General features: G+C 29.9%; 1 protein-coding gene across 3 annotated transcripts in view; it reads right to left on the bottom strand.

The window, feature by feature from the left end:
• Dap160 (dynamin associated protein 160) overlaps positions 1-20,155 on the bottom strand; it is a 238,769-nt gene that overhangs the window by 92,745 nt on the left and 125,869 nt on the right. For all 3 annotated transcript variants that reach the window (XM_075360884.1, XM_075360885.1, XM_075360886.1), the window contains 2 exons: positions 16,923-17,103; positions 5,804-5,968 (listed from right to left, as the gene is read on the bottom strand). In XM_075360884.1, coding sequence (XP_075216999.1) covers positions 5,804-5,968; positions 16,923-17,103 — 346 coding nt within the window. The remainder of the gene's footprint in view (positions 1-5,803; positions 5,969-16,922; positions 17,104-20,155) is intronic.

Below are 20,155 nucleotides of genomic sequence, written 5' to 3'. Positions count from 1 at the left end.
GATGCAGTTTTATGGATTCTTGTGGCTATAAAGCAGATAACTACCAAGACAGTGAGATACTATTTTATAATAGCCGATATTAAACCTCCACAAACTAACTAAAATTCTGATATCGAAAATCTTACTAAACCAAATGAACATTTTGTGGAACAGAGCGAATTAAAAGAACTTATTGAACCATTTGAGAACTACAGAGTATCTGAATACTGATGACACACTTAAATGACATCTATGATCTTGTTGCTGCCTCAGACTTGATTACTTGCAAAATAAATGACAATGAACCCGGATTTACCATCACGACTAAGAAGGCAAGAGAAGAGGTTAGAAAATTAAAGCAATTATTTCTTACAAAAAGGATTACCAGGAAGTGTTATTTTAATATCAGACATGTGTTATTTATTGAAAAACATATGTACCAGGACTTGGTTCAATCTAAAATAGACAGCTATTTTAAACTATCTCATATAAATAAATTGTATATATCCACATTTGGTTTTTATTTTGATTTTTATATTATTTCCACACATGTTTTGATTAATATTCTTGTATACTGTAAGTTTCTTTGATTGATATTTTTGTACTTACTTTGTTTTCATTCCATTTTAGTATAGTACAGTAATTTTATTTTCAGAAAAACATTTTAAAAAAAACCTGAATTTAGTTGTTTTAATTACCAACTATTTTTTTTAAATTTTAAATTACATGAAATAAATACACAATATTGCTGTTTTATTTAAAGTGTTTTGTTTCCTATAATAACGAATCATAATACTGTATTCACATTTTTCTGAATAGCGGATGCCTCTAAGTAATGAACAGATTGTTCTTCCTGAGCTATGTCTAGTATTGGAAAGTATTACTGTATATGTAATGGGAACAACACAAATTTGTAAATATTTGGAGAACTGTTTGATATGTTATTAATTTATGATAAATGTCTTAAATTAACTCCTGAGGTGTCTCCGTTCAATTTTGAATTATCTGAATAAATATAAATATGTACATACAATGTATAGTGTCTCACAAATAAAGAAACACCATTAGGATAATTTCTACTAATGAAAATAAAGAAATACGTTAATATAAACAGATATCTGGAATTTTTTTTAGAAACTGTGGAAAAAGGTTTTTTGCTATGATTCAACTATTGCTCCAACAATAAAATTTTTGACACAATTAATAAGAAAAATATTGACAGAGATCCCAAAACAACCTTTAACAGTTTTCGAGAAAATTATTGAAAAATACACCTTTTAGCTTTGACTTAAATGTATTTTGTTAAATTATCAATAAACAAAATATAATAATACAATTTGTGAGAATTAATTCAAACAAAATTGAAGTAAATTAAGGTAACTAAAAAAAATACGATTACAAGAATTTTATGTTAATTTAAAACAAAAGAGACCAAAATGCAGCAGAAAAAGGTTTTAATTTTAAATCAAACCAAACATCTTTTTGATACTGCAAAAAATTACTGAACCAAACTTACTATTATAAATAAATACGATGAAAAAAAAACATTAATATACTATAAACTTACAATTTATATAAATCGTTCAAAGATTCCTGTCATTTATATCATTTATAAAACACTCTCTACTTGATCTAAAATTTATATGTAAACATATTAAACCACCCATTTCAACCCATAATTTGTATTTCAACAATTTCGGTGTATATTTTACTCTTGTAGCAGACATGAGGGTGAATCTTTTGCCAGTCACTAATAGAAAACAAACTATTTCCAGACCTATATTTATAAACGTTGTGTACGTATACTATATGTTTATAAAATTTTCTTTATTTTTAATAGTAATCTTCATATAATTTTTTTTTTTAAATAATAATTTTCCATTTACTTTATTATTTTTTCCTCTAGGTTTAGCACTTAAGCAGACATTTCTATCTCATCAGAACATTTATGTGAAAATTTAGATTTAAAAATAGTGAATTAAAATTTTAAATGTTGAGAGATGTTTCCCTTTTCAGTCAGTAATATAAAATTAATTAATTTGCTGCTATTAAAATCTTGTAATAAATAGATAATGGAAATACTGTTTTTGGTACCAAAATCTGAATATATTTTTAAATTTAAATAAATTAAATTTACCACTTTCTTTCTTTTTCTGATTAGCCTCTGGAACTACTGTAAGGTATTACTTCAGAGGATGAAGTGTATGAATGTAAATGAAGTGTAGTCTTGTAGTCTAAGATCGGCCATTACTGATATGTGTGATTAATCGAAACCCAACCACCAAAGAACACCGGTAGCCACGATCTAGTTTTCATTCTAGAATCATCATGTTCAATACACTTTATTTGTTCATTATAATACATTTGTGTTAAATTTTTTTTCTTTTAAAAAAAGATTTAGAAATGCATATTCAAATGATGGTGTCAAAAACAATAGTTCCATTATCTACCATAGGTCTAACAGCATCAAAATAATCACTTTGTATCAGTGATGAAGGTGGTAAACAGTTCTCAGCATCTTTAATATTTTACTTATGTTTTAAGCAGAAATAAAAATTAATATTTATAAATAATTATATGCTACTTGCAGTGTAGCCAGCTATAATGTAGTTGGCTAGAAACAAATTTTATTATAAAAATTATTTAGACTTCTTTTTAGTGAAATTTGTTTCATTTATTTATTTATAGTAAAATATTTATAGTTATATTTTGAATACTTGGTTTAAGATGACACTTAATAAATACACGTGTACAACTGAAAAAAAAAATTGCAGTAAATAACTGCAATACAAAATTAACATGGGTATATTATAAATTTGAAATTGCAGTCATCTGCATTAACATCTGGCATGCACAAATTACAATGATAAAAATAAAAATCTCATCCAGCCATTAATCTGGTTCACCAAATCATATAATAATAAAAATAATTGAGCCATTTCAACTTCGTTAGTGTTGAAATACATTGTAACTTATTCTCATCACATTACATAACTATTTATACTAAAAGTTTCAAACACATTAGTAGTAACATTTATTTATTTGTTGCTTTTAAATGAGATAGCTTGAAAAAATAAAGTAGAATGATCTATACATCTAAACCATGAATTTTATTAAAGTGACATCATTGAAAATGTTAACAAAAATATAACAATATCAGAGTTCAATGACAAAGTACAGATAAAATTTAAATAAAATAAACATTCCAGAAAATTCAAAAAACAATAAGCATAAAAAAGCAACGTGTATGAAGTATGTTCAAGACAAAGAAAATCTCAGAGATTTTAGTAATTCAAATTAACTAAAATAAAACAGCAAAACAGAACAGTATAAATATTAGAGCAAAAAATGATAAAAAGTAGTAAGTTAATGACAATTATTTTCATAGATTTTATTAGCAATACAGGTTCTAAAGAATCTCTTTTAACCAAGGTGTACACAAATAATAACAACAGTACGATGAAGTTGCACAGGAAACTTTTTTATGATAAACTTGTTGAGAACAATAAATTCATGAAGCCAAAAAGTAAAACTGATAGTAAAAACATTAAAAAGCTTCTTAAAAAAAATTATTAATAATTATCAGTTGTATATACATGTATAATATGACTTCTTATATTATTGTTGTATAAGTTATATAACTTTTATAAAAGACACTGGTTTCTTTCATATCAACCAACAGAAATGATGTAATAATGAAATATTATATTCAGGTAAACTAAATAAAGGCTGAAATTATAAGTAATTTAATAGGAAGTGAAATAAAGACCAGTAGTAAAGTAACATTCACAGAATTTAATTAGATGAGATCAAGTTTATATGAAATTAGGTAGAGAAATGGTGTATATATTTATTACAATACCATACCACTTTTTAATACAGAGCATTTAATATGTATGAACTCTCATCAACTATGTACAATATATGGGACTGTCAATGTTTGGGATATGTTGTCCTTTTTTTATAACATAATTTGACAGTTATCACCTAACCCAGTGTTTACCCATGCATTCCTTTTTTTGCACCTGTTCACTAGGGCTTTTATAGAGTCAGTTATTTATATAATCAATGTGATAATAATAATCTGCTGTTGGTTGACAGGTTATACTTTTATTTATTTAAGATTTATATTCTATACCTACTCTTCACTCAACGATAATGCTGCAACGCATTTCTTCATGAAAGGATGGCTTTAGCTCTTCGTCTTTTTTTTCCCGCTTTATCTAAAATTAAAACTTTATCTATATCGTTAGCTATATCTCATTTCATCAGGTGGTATTCTGTCATCTCCCATTCATAAACATATATCATATAAATTTAGTATAAGACTGCATAGTCTGGGTCTGTGTGAGATATTCTCACTCATTTTTGCTTTCTCACATTTATCAGTTTTCAAACCTCACATTTTGAGATTCAAACTCTCTTACTCATTTATGCTCTCCTGGACTGGAAATTCTTTCCTTCAACTGAATCATTACATTGGCCAGCATTTGTATTTCATCTCTACTGTTCTCTCCAATTCCTTCAATATACCTCTAGTAAACCTCTCGACCAAAGTTCAGCTTTATGTAAATGTAATCATTCTTTTAATGACCCTTTTCACAGTCATGTACATTTCTCTGGCATCCCTCATTCTACACCGATGTTTTCAAATAAAGAATTGCTGAAAAAAATTAGTAAGATGATAATCCCACTATAACACATATTGCACACCCTCAACTGTGAAATATGTGTAGGCCATCTGCAACACAGCTCACACATAAGGCCACCAAGTGCTTTCTATATCTTCATATCTTCAATCCCTCTGCCCAGATTAGAGAAAATATAGATGAAACAATGGAGTCTAGTACGTTCAGTGTTTTGGTAATTTAACTTTTGGCATTATATAAGCCATTGCTATGTTACTCACATTGCCGAACTGGCCGACAGTATGTAGTTTCCAAATGAAGTCTGGTGTCAAACTGTATTCCAAGAGTATCTTGGAATACAGTACAGTAGCAGTATAACTATATTACTACCGCTTGAGAGATATAGTCTCTTTTACTTTTTTACTAGTAACTAGCACTACCTCTGTTGTATGTTCCTCCACCCACTGCATATGGCATTGATGATGAACTGATCACCATATAAATCATTTCTAATTACAGAAACAAAATCATCTCTCAGAGAAACTTCCTTTTGAGCCCAAAATTTTGTGAAAAAATGCAGTTTTAGACAATGCAAATGCAGTTTTAGACAAATTATGTAAATAAAGGGTGAGCAAACTCTGAAATTGATCTGGATGAAGCTTCTTTATACACGTAATTCTAAAATATTTCTTTATCATGATAATATAACTGAACTATATTTCTATTTGTAAAGTGTATATTTTTCATTTCTCACTTATAAAAATTCAATTTACATCTTGTTAATGTACTGTGTATTACTATTATTAACGAAGCCTAATAACAGGTGGTATTTGAAAAAGGTCCTTTAAATAAATGACTGGGACTCAGTGTTAAGGCAATATATCTTAATGAATTTTTAAACAAGTAGCTTTAACCAATACTTCATGAAATAATTTTAAAACAATTTCAATAAACTATTAATAAAAAAAAAAAACTATTTTCATTGGTCAAAATAAACAAATTTGTACAAATATTACATTGAAAAAAAAATTTAAATAGTTTCAATATTTATCTTTAACAGAGATAAATATAATTTATGGTAATTTATATAACAAATAACTAAAAAAATAACAGAGTTAAACTACCGTCTAGTGCACAGAATTATTTAACAATGTATACATAAATCAAAACATCAAAAGAAAATTTATTCTACTTACAAAGAGGTGAGACGTAATTGGAGGGAAACAATCCAGTTGCATCTTTTAATTCACCACGCCACCAAGCCGGTTCATCGCGACCAATCACAGTAATAATATCATCTTTTTCAAAACTGAGTTCATCTTCATTCAGTGCTTCGTATGGATACAATGCAACAACTTGCTCTAAAAGAGGAAGGTCAATAATTTAAAAAAAATAAATAAAACGTAAATTTCTACTTATTATTTCTAGCATTACTAGCATAATTTTTAATGATAACGTGGAGCATACTAACTAAACAAAAACAAAATATTAGAACAGTCATGTAAAACGACCAACATCACTAATATGTATTATTAAAACCTATTATATATGTAACAATATAATACATATACATTACAAATAAAACATATAGTATACATAAAACATATAGTATCGTGTGTTGTATACTTGATATACAACACACGATCTATAAGTGCTTGCTTTACTGACCAACTTATATACTCAAAATAAGATATTGAAAGATTGGACATGAAAAGTAATGCTTAAATTAACTTCTGTTACTTTAAGTGTCCTTGTTATGGTAATAAACATTTTGTTTTTAGCAAAAATAACCTCTCTGGTTCAAAAACTTGTCACTTCCCATCATTTCACTTTTAATTTATTTTATATTCTAAGAATTTTTCAACATAAATTAAGTTCCACTATGGAGTTTTAAGACTTAAAAAATATCAGGTTTTCTTATAATGTCATTTGCTAAGTTAATTTTTTAACAATATTCTGAACATTTTTGCAAATATCTGTTACTGAACTTTAATGTTAATTTATGCAGTGCACAATTATCATTAGTAACATTATATTTTTCATTCATATTAACTTTTATAAAAAAATATATACATAAAAACATGTATAATTAGGATAATTAATTTTAAAAATATAAGTCCTAGTTTCTAATGGTAGAAAAAAAAGGATCTTTAAAAAATCCAAGGTCATTATAGAATATAAATAAAATAAAAAAAATTTTAAAACAAAGGTTTTTTTTTAAAAACAAAATTGCTCTAAAAAGTAGAAAATAATTATTCAATGATTATAAGATAATCAAAATAATTTTCGACATTTAAAAAAAAAAACCATTGTGCTCTCATAAAATATTACCATTATATACCATATCATTTTAATTTATGTTCATATTTTTACCTTTACGGATTCCCACAGAACACCTATTCGAATTCTTCAGCAGTATTTTATGAGCGCACAATGGTTTTCTTTTTAGAAATATTGAAAATTATTTTGATTATCGTATAATCACTAAAAAATTATTTTCTACTTTTTAGAGCAATTTTGTTTTAAAAGAAAACCATTGTTTTAACATTTTTCTTTAAATTTATTTATTTTTTACTTTTTGTCTCCTTTCCGCAATTGTTCATTCAAATGCCATCAATCCATTCACAGTAGTTTATTATTTTTTCCCATTCTATCCAACTCTACTAGCACTGCATTACTGCACGATTTTTTCCAGTAAGCTTTGTGTTGTCATATTCTTCATACCTTAAACCATCAAGTGAGCAAACCAACTTAAGGCAACATATGCTGGGCCTGACTTGAAGAGCTTTGATCCCAAGTACATAACTGCATAATCTACTATACATACTTGCATCTTGTGTACTGTTGATGCCCATGATAAAATTATTGGCAGCTTTCTTTGTTCAGCAATTCTATATACTTGATTGCCACCAGGGAATTGTGTATACTCTAGTTCAATTTTGTGTATGCCATATATCACTCATTAATTTGACCATTTATTGGATGTTTATTATATCAATCAAAAAGATTGTCATAATATCCGTATGCCTGACCTTGTTCATTGAACCTCAGTATTTGATATCGCTGATACAGTAAGCAACTATTGAGAAAGACACATTTTCTTGAGGAGTGACAAAGCTGAAGATGACATAATCCAGAACACACTCTCATGTGCTGAAACTTGATGTTCATTGATTATTGCATACAGGTCTTAAGAGCTTTAATGACAAATTGATTTCTTCATGATGAATTTGTTGTATTGCTTGTTTAATACCAGTGTTAAGCCCAGTAGGTTCTGATTTTGATATGTATTTCCCAATGTAGTATGAAATTGATTTATTTGATCCACATGGCAGAATATCCATATTTCCTTTTTATAGCTTGTGAAGCATAGGATTTTAATTGTTAATCCATCGATCTTTGTATATATGCTTCAGCATGCATATTCGACCACCAATGAGTATAAAGTCATCAGATGTTTCGGTAACTATGCGAGTTTCCGTGTAAACTTGTCCTGGAAATTTAAATTGGCATACTATTGAGGGGTCCTCATTGTTTTTGTTTTGCATGTGTTTATGTGGTGATGAATCTGACATTCCTTCAACAGCTCATATAGTTCTGAGCCTTCTTCTGGCATTTTTGTGGCGCACACTTTATAAATTCGGCTGATTTCTTCAGGTGTATCGAATGTAGGCTGATCTTCAATTCACACCAGCATATGCAGATGTGGACTTCCATGATTTTGAAACTCGATTTGCCACCAGTAATCCTTCATGTGGCCAACAAATACTTCATAGTTATTTATCAAGAATCTCATAACAGCATTCAATCTAATCAAATGTCTACTGACTATGACAGGATAATTTTTATGTGGCATATATGCTAAGATCAGTTGAATCTTCACCGGTCCTCATCAGCAATCAAAAGTGCTTTATGCATATTGAACCAGTGCAAATCATTGCAACTGAATGTCATGAAGTATGTTGGTAGCAGTCCTAAAGTTCAAATTACACCAATTAATTTATACAGTGCAGAATGTCAATATGCTCCAGATCCATACAGATTTTTCAAGTAGAGAACTAGATCTTCTACTTGATCATCTTGTCGTTCAACTTTCTTTCCACTAGCAGAGATGGTTTGCTTTGATCCGATAATGCTCAAGCATCGACAGGGAATAGAACAGATAATCGTTTCTCTGAAATTGTGTATCACTATTCAGAATTCTAATTGAAAATAATCCAATCGCGTGATTTTTACTGGTCTCATTTGCTTCAATCCATTGATGCCATGTGGAAATAGATAAAACCATGCAAACTCTTCAGCTTTCAATTTGTGTGCTTCATTAATAATACAGAGGGGTTAAAAAAATGTACTCACTATTTGCTATTCCATATCTCATGACAATTTTTGGCACTGAGAGAGGGTTATGGTATGTGTTTGAAATGACCACCAGCAGCTTCTATGCGATACCCATGGTGCCAAACTGCACATTGAACTATAGCTGTTAGTACATCTGGTGTAATGACTGCACATGACTATGATTTTTCATGTAGCTCATTTTTGATGGTCCTCTAGAGGTAGAAGTCTAGAGGTATCAGGTATCCGACCGAGGGGGATACTCAACAGCACCTCTCCGACCCACCCACTGTCCGGGTATAGTTTTATTGAGGTACAACCTGACATTTTGATGGTAGTGTGGTGGGGCTCCCTCTTGTTGCACGTAAAAAAGTTCATCATTACACAGGTTACGGATGGCAGGCAAAATTTTTGTTACCGTACCAAATTTTTGTTACCAGTTACCGTACCCTTGAAGAAGAAGGGACCAATCAAACCATGCACTGATAGACCACACCACACAGCAACCCCCAGTAGATTGACTGCCCTGTACACATGAGCGTGAGGATTTTCAGGAGCCCAGTAGACACATTTGTGGCAGTTCACAATACCGTTAAGTTTGAATTGTGCCTTGTCAGTCCACACAAACCTCCCTGCAAATTCCTCATCCTCCCCAACCATTAGCTGAAACCATTCACAGTACTCCATCCTTCGATCTGGGTTGTCTTCATTCACTGCGTGTAGCAGTCTTGGAATATACACTTTCCACTCTTCAGAATGCGTCTTACACTTGACCAGCTTACCCCACTCTCACCCCATGCTCCCTGATTCATTGATTTTTGTGGTGATCTGGTGAAATGCTGCAACACCGCAGCACTGGATGTTGAACTTGTAGCTGCTTGTGGTCGACTACATCTTTCCTTGTGCACATCTTTAACAGTTCTGTCAGCTTTGAATTTATTGTGAATATGAGCAATTGTTTGATGTGTTTTCCAAACTGATAACACCAATATGTTGTGGTGGTGTTCCAACCTCTCTCTGCCACTGCTGTTGTACCTCGTGAATGTTCTCATATTCTCAGTACAGCCTTGCGTTTAACAAACAATAAGCAAACCTCAGCCATTGCTGATACTTGACAGTCTTCTGCAGCACTGGCTAATATTACTGGCACATCCCATCACCAACCACCTGTGCATGTGCGGCATAAATTGCCAGCTCCGTCTACGACAACAAATTTAATACCTTACACTACACTAACCATTAGATTAGTGAGTGTTAAGTCTTTTTGTTTTAGATATTACTTAATTACAAACAATGAGTACATTTTTTTAGACCCCTCTGTATTATCAGTTGTTTTACACCGTATTTCATAAGCATTATCAGATACCCATACTCGTCCTCAACATTGCAATCTATCTCAGCCATGACTGATATGTATATAGGTATCAATTATGCTTCCATGTTTCCTTGCATTGGATTAATCTGATGTGATGATGAATCTTCTGCTGTGATAAATTATACATGTTATCTCTCGCATATGCAGATGTACATCTGTATTCTTGCATGATTGTGTATTCCACATTCTTTGATCCTGCAGCTCTTCTACAAATATGTTCAAGTTCTTCGATTGTATCACATTCAATTACACATGCTCTTCCACTAGCTGCTGGTTTGTCTTTCGCCACTACATGAGTGCAAATCTGTGAAGTAACACTTATTATCATAATAAATGACTCCAAGCAACTTTGACTCGGCTACTAATAGACCGGCTCTATGATTGCTGAATAATGTAATGAATGCTTCATGCAGTGTCATTGCTTGTGAATTGCCTTAATTGATTGAATTCTTTAGGCTTCCATATAGAGAGGTGTCTTCATCATATGGTAGAACACTATCAAATATGATGAAATCATTTCTAACGGCTTCATAATGTCTAACTTTGAGAAAACCATTTGCATCTATTGGATATCATCTACTAAAATTTTTCACGCAATATTTGAATGCTTTGATATATTCTACCACCGTCAATCAAGTTTGTGTTCAGTATGTGAGATGACCATATGCTTGGTGGATGTATAGCAGCTCTTATAATGTTTGTTAACAGCATTGAACACCTGCATAGTCTGAATCAAATACATTACTATCACCTTGATGCCATGCAGCACAAACAATTCTTGAACTTTCATCGATTGCAATGTAAACATTTTCAGGCTCGTGAATTATTTCTACCAGCTGTTGTGTAGAAATGGCAACTGAATGCAGATCGGCGATGTTTGCAACATCTTTGTACAGTGGATTATTTATTTTAAACCAATCATCAAACACTTTGAATAGTCTTTCCCAATTTTTTGAAAATTCTCAAGTTATGTTCAGATTATCAAGGTGTTCTGTGATGACAACCACTCCAATATCATCTACTCTTCGTGGGAGTGTTTCGCTGACTTTGAAGATATCCATGGTGAAGAGGACCGCTTGAGTACAGAAGCCATACTGGCCAAAAACGCCGCTGAATTTAATAATCTTTACAAATGGTATAATTCTTGATAATAGGTGCTGCTCCGACTGTGTCAAGAATTGAATCACTTCAGGAGTATTACCAGATGCAAATTATTCCAGTATGCTTTTGGAGGTGCAGTGATTTTTTTTACTGGTAATGTGAGTTTTGCAGCGTGAACATAATTGCAATAACTGCTTAGATGACAATTCAAGTGGTAGACATGACTGTGCAAACTCATTGAATTGGACTTTCTTTTTCTGTTTAGCTTCCTAAACCACTGTAAGGAATTATTTAAGAGGATGATATATATGAATGTAAACGAAGTGTACTCTTGTACAGTCTCAGGCCGACCATTCCTGAGATCTGTAGTTAATTGAATAGGACTGTGTAAATCTGATTTGGATAGCATTATTTTGTGCAAATTTCACAGGTACGATTACAGAATTTATTAATTGCCTTTTCAAATGTTGCCATGTCAGCATTAATAGCTTACAGACATTGACGATCCTGTTCCAATCGAATATCATGAGCTTATGGTGTTTCTTCAGCTCCTATTTGTGAAATGTAACACATAGAATGCAAGCGTGCTTCATTTTCTTAAAGTCTTTCTTCATTAAAGCGTTTGTGATGTTCTTCAACTTTCACCCGCCTCACCTTTTCACTTTCATTCACTCGCTTTTCATGGTATCTTTGACACGCTTTCTCCAACTGTCTTTTACATTATGTTGCAGTTTATTTTTATTTTGTATTCTTTGGTTTCATTTTTTGTTCCCACATGAATCTTTACTATCCTTACATGAAGAAAAATGATTTTATTAAAATAACAAATGAGATGACAAATGATTTTGTTATAGTAACAAAATTCTTACTTACGATAACAAAACGGTTTGCCCTCATAACAAGATTAGATAACTTACAGTAACAAATCAATATGTTTTCACAATGTCCGCCATATTGGATTTGGAATGATATTAAATAATGTCTGCCAGACTGGATTTAGAATGATATTAAATATTCTATATTTTATTGTCAACAGAACCAAAACTGTGTGCAAAATTTCACCTTGATTGGATAATGGAAAGTGTGTCAAATTTCAATTACTAAATTTGGCCTATACAGGATTTCGAACATAAGAAAACCATTGAAAAACTATCAAATCTGTAGGTTTAAGAGATTCACAACAAAATCATATGAATTTACTCAAAATTCTTAGATTTATATTAGATAATAGGAGACTTCTTTTCTGTATGAAATCTATCTTTAACTGTGCAAGTCTGCTTTTGATGTTTACATTTCTTTCTATATCATATGTAAGTTTGTTACCTAAAAAACAAAATTCTCCCACTTCAAATATATTGTGTTTTCCCAGCCTTAATTCTTCATTATGCTAATTTCTTTTTTGTTTCATTATTTTTGTATTAATAATTATATTTATTTCTTAGCAATAAATTCATTCTTTAACTCAATTTGGGTTTCTAACATAATAGCACAGTCAGCAATAAATTTTAATAATCATATACAAAATCAATTTTTTCTTTAAAATAAGAAAAATTGATTAATTTAAAATAACGAAAAAACTAAGCATTTAAACTAAAATAATCACATAGAAAAAAGTTTGATTTTCTTTCCTTCAATAGTTCCATTCTTAAAATTTTCCTTCACCTCTAAGTGAATAATAACAATAATAATAATGAAACCAAATTATTTTAAAAATAGTAAGATTTTTGAAGGAATAATAGTGAAACTCCAAATCCATACTGCCAATCACTCAATTAAATTAAATAAAAATAAAAATTTAAAATATGATCCATAAAATTTGAAATAATTGAGTAAGGTTTTAAATTATTCATAGCGTACTTGAAAAAGGTCATTCTAGATTAAATTAGCTAATTGTCTTAAAACTTAATTAAAGATATCACTAAAAAATATTTTAGATAATTAGGTTTTAGAAAATATACATTGGGGAAAAATATTTGGTTTAGGAAAAAAAAAAATAGAAAATCAGATGAACATTTTATTGTATCCATGAAAATAAATCTGAAAAATCTATATTCTATTCTCTGTTAGGAGTTTTTTTTTTTTTTGCTTGATATCACTACAAAGCTTGAAGCTTGTGCATGGAATATGGAAATGGAATTTTGTAGTGTATGAAAATACCATGCCTGACCAGGATTTGACCTCTAGATGAAAGGCCGAGATGCTATCACTCCATCACAGAGATTGGAGGTTCTTCTTGCACTTTTCCAAGAAAAAGGGTATTGCAAATTTATTCTAACTTGAATAATTGAAATTTGCAGTAATTCTAAATTGGTATGATTACAGCTAATTTTAAATAGAATTTTTAAGAGCATAAGCATATCTACAAATATGACAATTATACTGTATATATCAAAATTATTATATAAATTTGGAACAATTTGAAGCCAATTTTTAAATTCTTTATAGATATAACAACAAAGGAAGAAGTTTTATATTTATGAAAAGAGAACATTTTATAAGCAAGTTTAATGTTTTGAAGAATTTTTCTACACACTATTAGTGCCATCAATAATGAATTAAAATTTTAATTATAAGGCTTTAGCACAGTAATGACTGCAGTGGGGAACACATTAACTTGGCTTAAAATTAAGTATAGCAACATACACTTAATGTTTCTAATTCTTAGTGTTTCTAATTTTATTAATATATTTTTAATTCGTATATTTATTGCAATTAAAAAACCTTCTCTCACCAAAAAAAATATATAAAAATAAGACAAGTAAAGTATGCTGATTAATATTTTTAACTGTAATTTAAACAGCACTAAAAAGTAAATATAAATTTATTTAATTTACGTATAATAAAAAGTATGTTGCAATATTAATAATTTACAGAAAACAGTCTATTCTACAAAATAAATTAAAAACTTATTTCATGTAAGATTAAATAATAATTTCATTACTTTAATTTAATTTATAAATAAAATTAGGCAGAAGAACAATATATTCCCAGATAAAAATTTCTTTTTTAAAATTTCATGAATTTTTGCAGACCACGAGAGAACCTGTATAATCTTCTCATAAAATTTTGTGTTATAACATTCTTTATCAAAGATTTCTTCAAATACGATCTGAAACCAATTTTTAAAATTATCTATAGCCATAAAGTATTAAAAAAATATATACTAATGAGAAGATGTGTGTAAAAAAAAAAGTTAAAAAAAACATAAAAAAAAAGGTCAAAAAGATAAGAAAAATTTATTAATTTAGAATGAAAAACTAAGCATTTAAACTAAAAACAATATTAAAATAATCGCATAATTGTACAGAAAGGACTTGTTTAATTTGCAGTTACACAAATATTAATTCATATTGTGTTCTTTAAATAAAAAATAAATACAGTAAATCTACTATTTCAATAACAAAAATAATTTATTTGTTTAAAAATGGGATAAAGGTTCTAAAATAATTGTATTTGTAATAGTATATAGTTTTTTCTAAAATAACACTTTCTGAAAATTTGTTAAATCATTACCCAAAAACAACACAAGAAAAAAACACAAATCTTAACAAACAATTAAATAGATAACTGTGTTTAATAAGGTGGAAAGTTGGGTTCAGGTGAATGGATCCAAATATTTTGAACCTGAAACTAGAGCGCAACAAAGTTAACAATTTCTCAAAAATAACTTTAAATTCAAATTACTTTTCCTGCTAGATTAAACATAATTTAATGATCACATAAAAATAGACCATAAAGAAAAATAATGGCAAAAAGATATTACTACCAAAATGTTTTCAAAATTGAGAAATCCTTTTCAAATTGTTGGTGAGAGTAATGAACGTAATCTAGTAAACATGGTTTTCAAGTGTTTAATAAATATAAAAAATGGCAATGCATTTATCAATCACAAAAAAAAATTAAATAAAAACTAGGGTAAATAAAAACTAAACTTGTAAAACAAGTAAAAAAACAAATGAGTACATTATTTACAAATAATAAAATTGATTAAATCTCATACATAACGATACTTTATTAGGGTTTACGTGCATCACCTTACAAACTACAATAAAAAAAGCTGAAAATCAATTCTTATCCACTGATCCTTTCAAATTAAGATGAATACAAGGTTAATCATGATAATTGTAAAATAATCATAATTTTCAATAAAATTATGATTTTTTTTTTCTAAAAAAAATATACCAACTGAAAACAAAATCCTAATTATTTACAAAATCATACAAATTCAACAAGGTGTTAAACTAATCATGTTATAATTATTAATGATTTCAGAAATCTGATTAGAACAACAAAAGTAATATATTAAAATTCAAGAAATTTCATTAATAGAGTAATGTAAAGGCATAATATTAGTAAAAATTACATTGATAAAAATAATGGTTTATTTAACTGCAACATAGTTATGTACTATTTTTGTATATATCAATAAGTTTGTAACAATTGCTTAGGTAAAGATAGCATGCATCTAAACATGAATATAACTTAAAATATTTATTCTAACTGCTGTAAGTTTCAATTTAGTTGAAAACACTGACAGGAATAATGGAATTATAATGCCATAATGGAACCCTGCTCTTCCCCTCATTTCCTAGCGTTCAATTTTCCAATTTCATAGCTTTACTAAGTAATTACATAAAAAAGTAATGTTTAAGTTCATTTAAGAATCACTTTACTGTTTGTTCAGGAACTTTAAAAACTTCAAATGGCCAGTTTTGATATGGAGAAAAAATATACGCTGATTTTGCTTGCAATAAAAAAAGTTTTTTCATAGCTCTAGGTGTTTAAACAGCACTTGCACTGATACAGTTTTATGAGTTTAACTGATAATGTTCCAGAGAAAGGATTGTAAAGGCAAGAATTTCAAATAAAATTGGTGGGAATCTCAACCATCTATCAGTAAAGAATGCAGTTGCTTTCCATAGCACAGAAATTATACCTGTCTGTAACACTATTTCACTGTCTAGCAATGTTTTCAATAATAATCAATAGAAAGTGGTTGATTAGATTTGACAACTGGCAGTTTACCTACACTCTACACCCTTTTAAATTCCTATGCTATTCAAGTTGTTCCAGTTGTTGCAGAAATATGAAGCAATAAAAACGTACAATTACTATTTTACCCAAGACTCTCTAATACCATTACACCTAAAATTGTTGTTATTAAGATAATAATGATTATTATGTTATATTTTCTGCTAAGAATACTATGATTTCTATGTTGATTACTGTTTATCTATCTCAGCTTCATTCTTTTATTATATGTTGATGTGTTTCAAAATAACTCCATTGTAAAACTTATTGTAACAATAAGTTTTGGAGTTATTCTGAAATGTGTCAGCATACAATAAAATAATGAAGCTAACAAAGGTAAAAAGTACTCAAGATAGAAATCATTACAGCTATTCCAAATAACAGAACATAATTGGCATAAAATAATAAAGCTCTAAAATAATAGAAGCATTAAATAGTTTTAACACTTTTTAATCATAAAATAACAAACCTACCACCAGAAGAACCATCTGCTGCTGCTGCTGCTGCTGCCGCCACTGGTGGTGGTGTAGGTTCAGGAGTTTTGCTAGGAGTCTGACTAGTAGAACCTCTACCTGATGAAGGAGCACCACCTCCGCCAAGTGTTTTAACATATGAAGCTGGGAACCATCCAATTTGACGTTTTTTACCTTTGGCCTACAAAATGACAAATAAAAATATATAGATATTGTTGGGTAAAGTTAAAAAACAAAAAAACACACAGCTAGTATTTGCCAAAAGAAATTGGACTTTAACGAAAACAAATTAATATAAGTTAATTATTATAACCTTAAAAACTACTTAATACATCAGCTGAAATCAGCGTCTGAACAATGATAGTTAAATGAAAAAATACATGAGTACACGCTTCTAAATACAGATTTTGACAATATACTTTTTTGACAAAGCCTGAAGGAGAACATGAAACACCTTAGTTTTAATTATAACTTTAGAAAAATATGACATCAATAAACATAGTATGTCTGAAAACTATTGCATTGCTGACAAATGTTGTAATATTGAAAGATTAGGAATGAACAAATGTCATTAACTTAGAAAAACAAATTACCGTAAATCTTAATTGGCATTGGCCTTTCCTGATTTATGAACCACAAACTTAACGTTAAATAATGTAAAAATGTAATTCTAGTTTGACATAGAAAAAGATACAATAATATTACAGTACAAAAGAGTTAATTACAATATAATCACACTGAACTTAATTGAGCACATGAAATAGGTTGCAGCTGAACAATGGCAGCCTTCTGTAAGTGACCTGTCGTGACTGTACTAAAGTGAAATTGAAACTTGAACGGCATAGGTATGATGAACGGAATGTTCCACAAATTTGAATGATACCATAGTATCATTCAAATTTGAATGATATTATTACGTTAAACCATAGTGGTTTAACGTAATAAGTAATGAAAAACTGAACTTGCCTGTAGCACACAAATATTATCCAGAGATGAACTCGTAACAGCAAGTACAGAAGAATACCTATGTAATCCTGGGCGTAGTCCGCACGGTGAATCAGGAAAACGGAGGTGTGATGTGGTTTGGTGGTAGCATGAGGCGTAGAATCTCAGATGTGTAGTGATGAGTTTGAGATTCTGCTTGAGTGAGGAATGTTACCACAAAGTTTGCAGGAGAGTATTGCCCTAGGCGACTGCAGTGGTGAGATGTTGGATTTACTCTGCCGAAAAGATGGCGAAAAAAGGCGGGGGTAACCAGCTCCAGGTAGTGGACAGGAGAGTGTGTGTATGTATTAGTAAGGGGACGAAAAAATAACGGGTGTATGAAAAGGGTAGTCAGAAATAACTCGATAGAATAATGGGCGTGGTCGCTAAGGATGACGGTGGGAGGGTCGAACACAAGAACAATAATAGAAACAGGTGGACTTTACAGACCCAGTAATACGAAACCAAGTGGGATTTAAACATTCCTTGTAACAAAACAACGGGACCCACCCTAGCTTGGAATTCGTAGAAAATAACGGAAAACTTTATGCCAGAATGGCGTAAACAGATATATTACAAGTACCATATAATTATTTAAATAATACTAATTTTAAATAAATTAAAAAAAAAATATTACAATTTTTAAGAGATACTAATTAATAAATTATATCAATACTTTAAATTGAAGTAGATATATTTTTCACTTTCTTTATTAACTGGGTGGTTTGCTTCATGTCAAGAACACTGAAGAACAAAGTGTAAACATATTAAAGTACAATATATTATAGTACAATATTTGCTAAATCCAACACACAGACAATTGAATATTTTCATGTTTACTTAATTAATGCATAGGGCATATTTAATTCACTGTCCTTATGCATTTGTTTGTGTATAACCAAATACAGTATTTTAATCTTTAAATTCATATTCATCAAATTTTTTTGGGCTTAAATTTATTATTCTTACTACTATAAATTAAAATTATTTATGCTTAAAAATCTGTTTAAACAATAAATAAATAAAATTAAACAACAGTCGAGTAATTTGCAAGAATTTAGTACGGAATTCCATATTATAGAGGAGCAATTCACTTTCTCAGTTCTGCCCAGAATTATTCTATAGTGTTTAATTCTGGATGATATATATCATGAAACACGGTTAAAAAATTACTCTTAATCTTTAGTAAACATTTAAGAGAATCATTCAATAATTAAGCACACAAATAGCTATGGAGGCAACAGTTGGTAAGAGGGTTATGATTCTTTTAGAACAGTAAGCTGGTAACTTTTGATCAGCTGTTTGAGTAAAACTGTTTTTAATCTCACAATCTTATTTTATGATGGGAAGTCCTATTGAAGTTCAAAAATTAGTTGAACAGTATATAGTGATCCGTATTTAGCTTTCCAAAGGTGAAAACTTGGTTAACATTTATCCTATTATGACCAAACAATATGGACAAATATGTATGAACTGCAAAAACCTTTACAACTGGGTAGAAGAATTTTTAAAAAAAGTTGAACTTCAGTGACTGATGTCAACTGGATGTCCAATTGAAATTTCAACTCCGGTACTTGAAATTTGCATAGACTCTCTCATCCAAGAAGACTGACACATTACAGTTGAGATTATAGTGAAAAAATTGTAAATAAGTGTTGTTTCAGTTCATAATATTATCACCAACAAGCTCAAGAACCATAAAAGAAGCACAAGATGGGTTCCAAGAGGGTTGACAAATCATCATAAGGAGACAAGACTTTTCATATGCACAGAGCTGAAACAATGGTATCAGTAGGAAGATGATTCTTTTTTGTATAGTATTCTAACTTGTGATGAGACATGATTCAACATTATGAACCAGGATCAAAAAAACAAACCATGGAGTGGAAGCACATGTGTTCACCTGTCAAGAAAAATTCTGAACCTGACTATCGGCAGGATAAATCATGATGACCATCTTTTGGGATGTAAAAGGCTTGGTTTTAGTTGATTTTCTAGATCTGTGAACAATAAATAGTTTTACATGCTTATCAAGAAGGTGAAGCCTGGAGTATTGAAAAAAATGCCCTGGATCTCAGCACAAAGGCATGATTCTGCTTCATGATAACGCCTAACCTCACACAGCTCTAACGTGAGAAACAATTGAAAAATTACCTCAGGAAGTACTACTTCACCCTCCACAGAGTCCTAACTTGGCTCCATCAGATTACTAATTGTTTGATCCACTCAAGGAGGCCCCACATGGTAAG

The sequence above is a fragment of the Lycorma delicatula genome, chromosome 3, assembly GCF_047948215.1.
Source record: "Lycorma delicatula isolate Av1 chromosome 3, ASM4794821v1, whole genome shotgun sequence".
NCBI lineage: Eukaryota > Metazoa > Arthropoda > Insecta > Hemiptera > Fulgoridae > Lycorma > Lycorma delicatula.
This window is presented reverse-complemented; position numbering and strand designations above follow the sequence as displayed.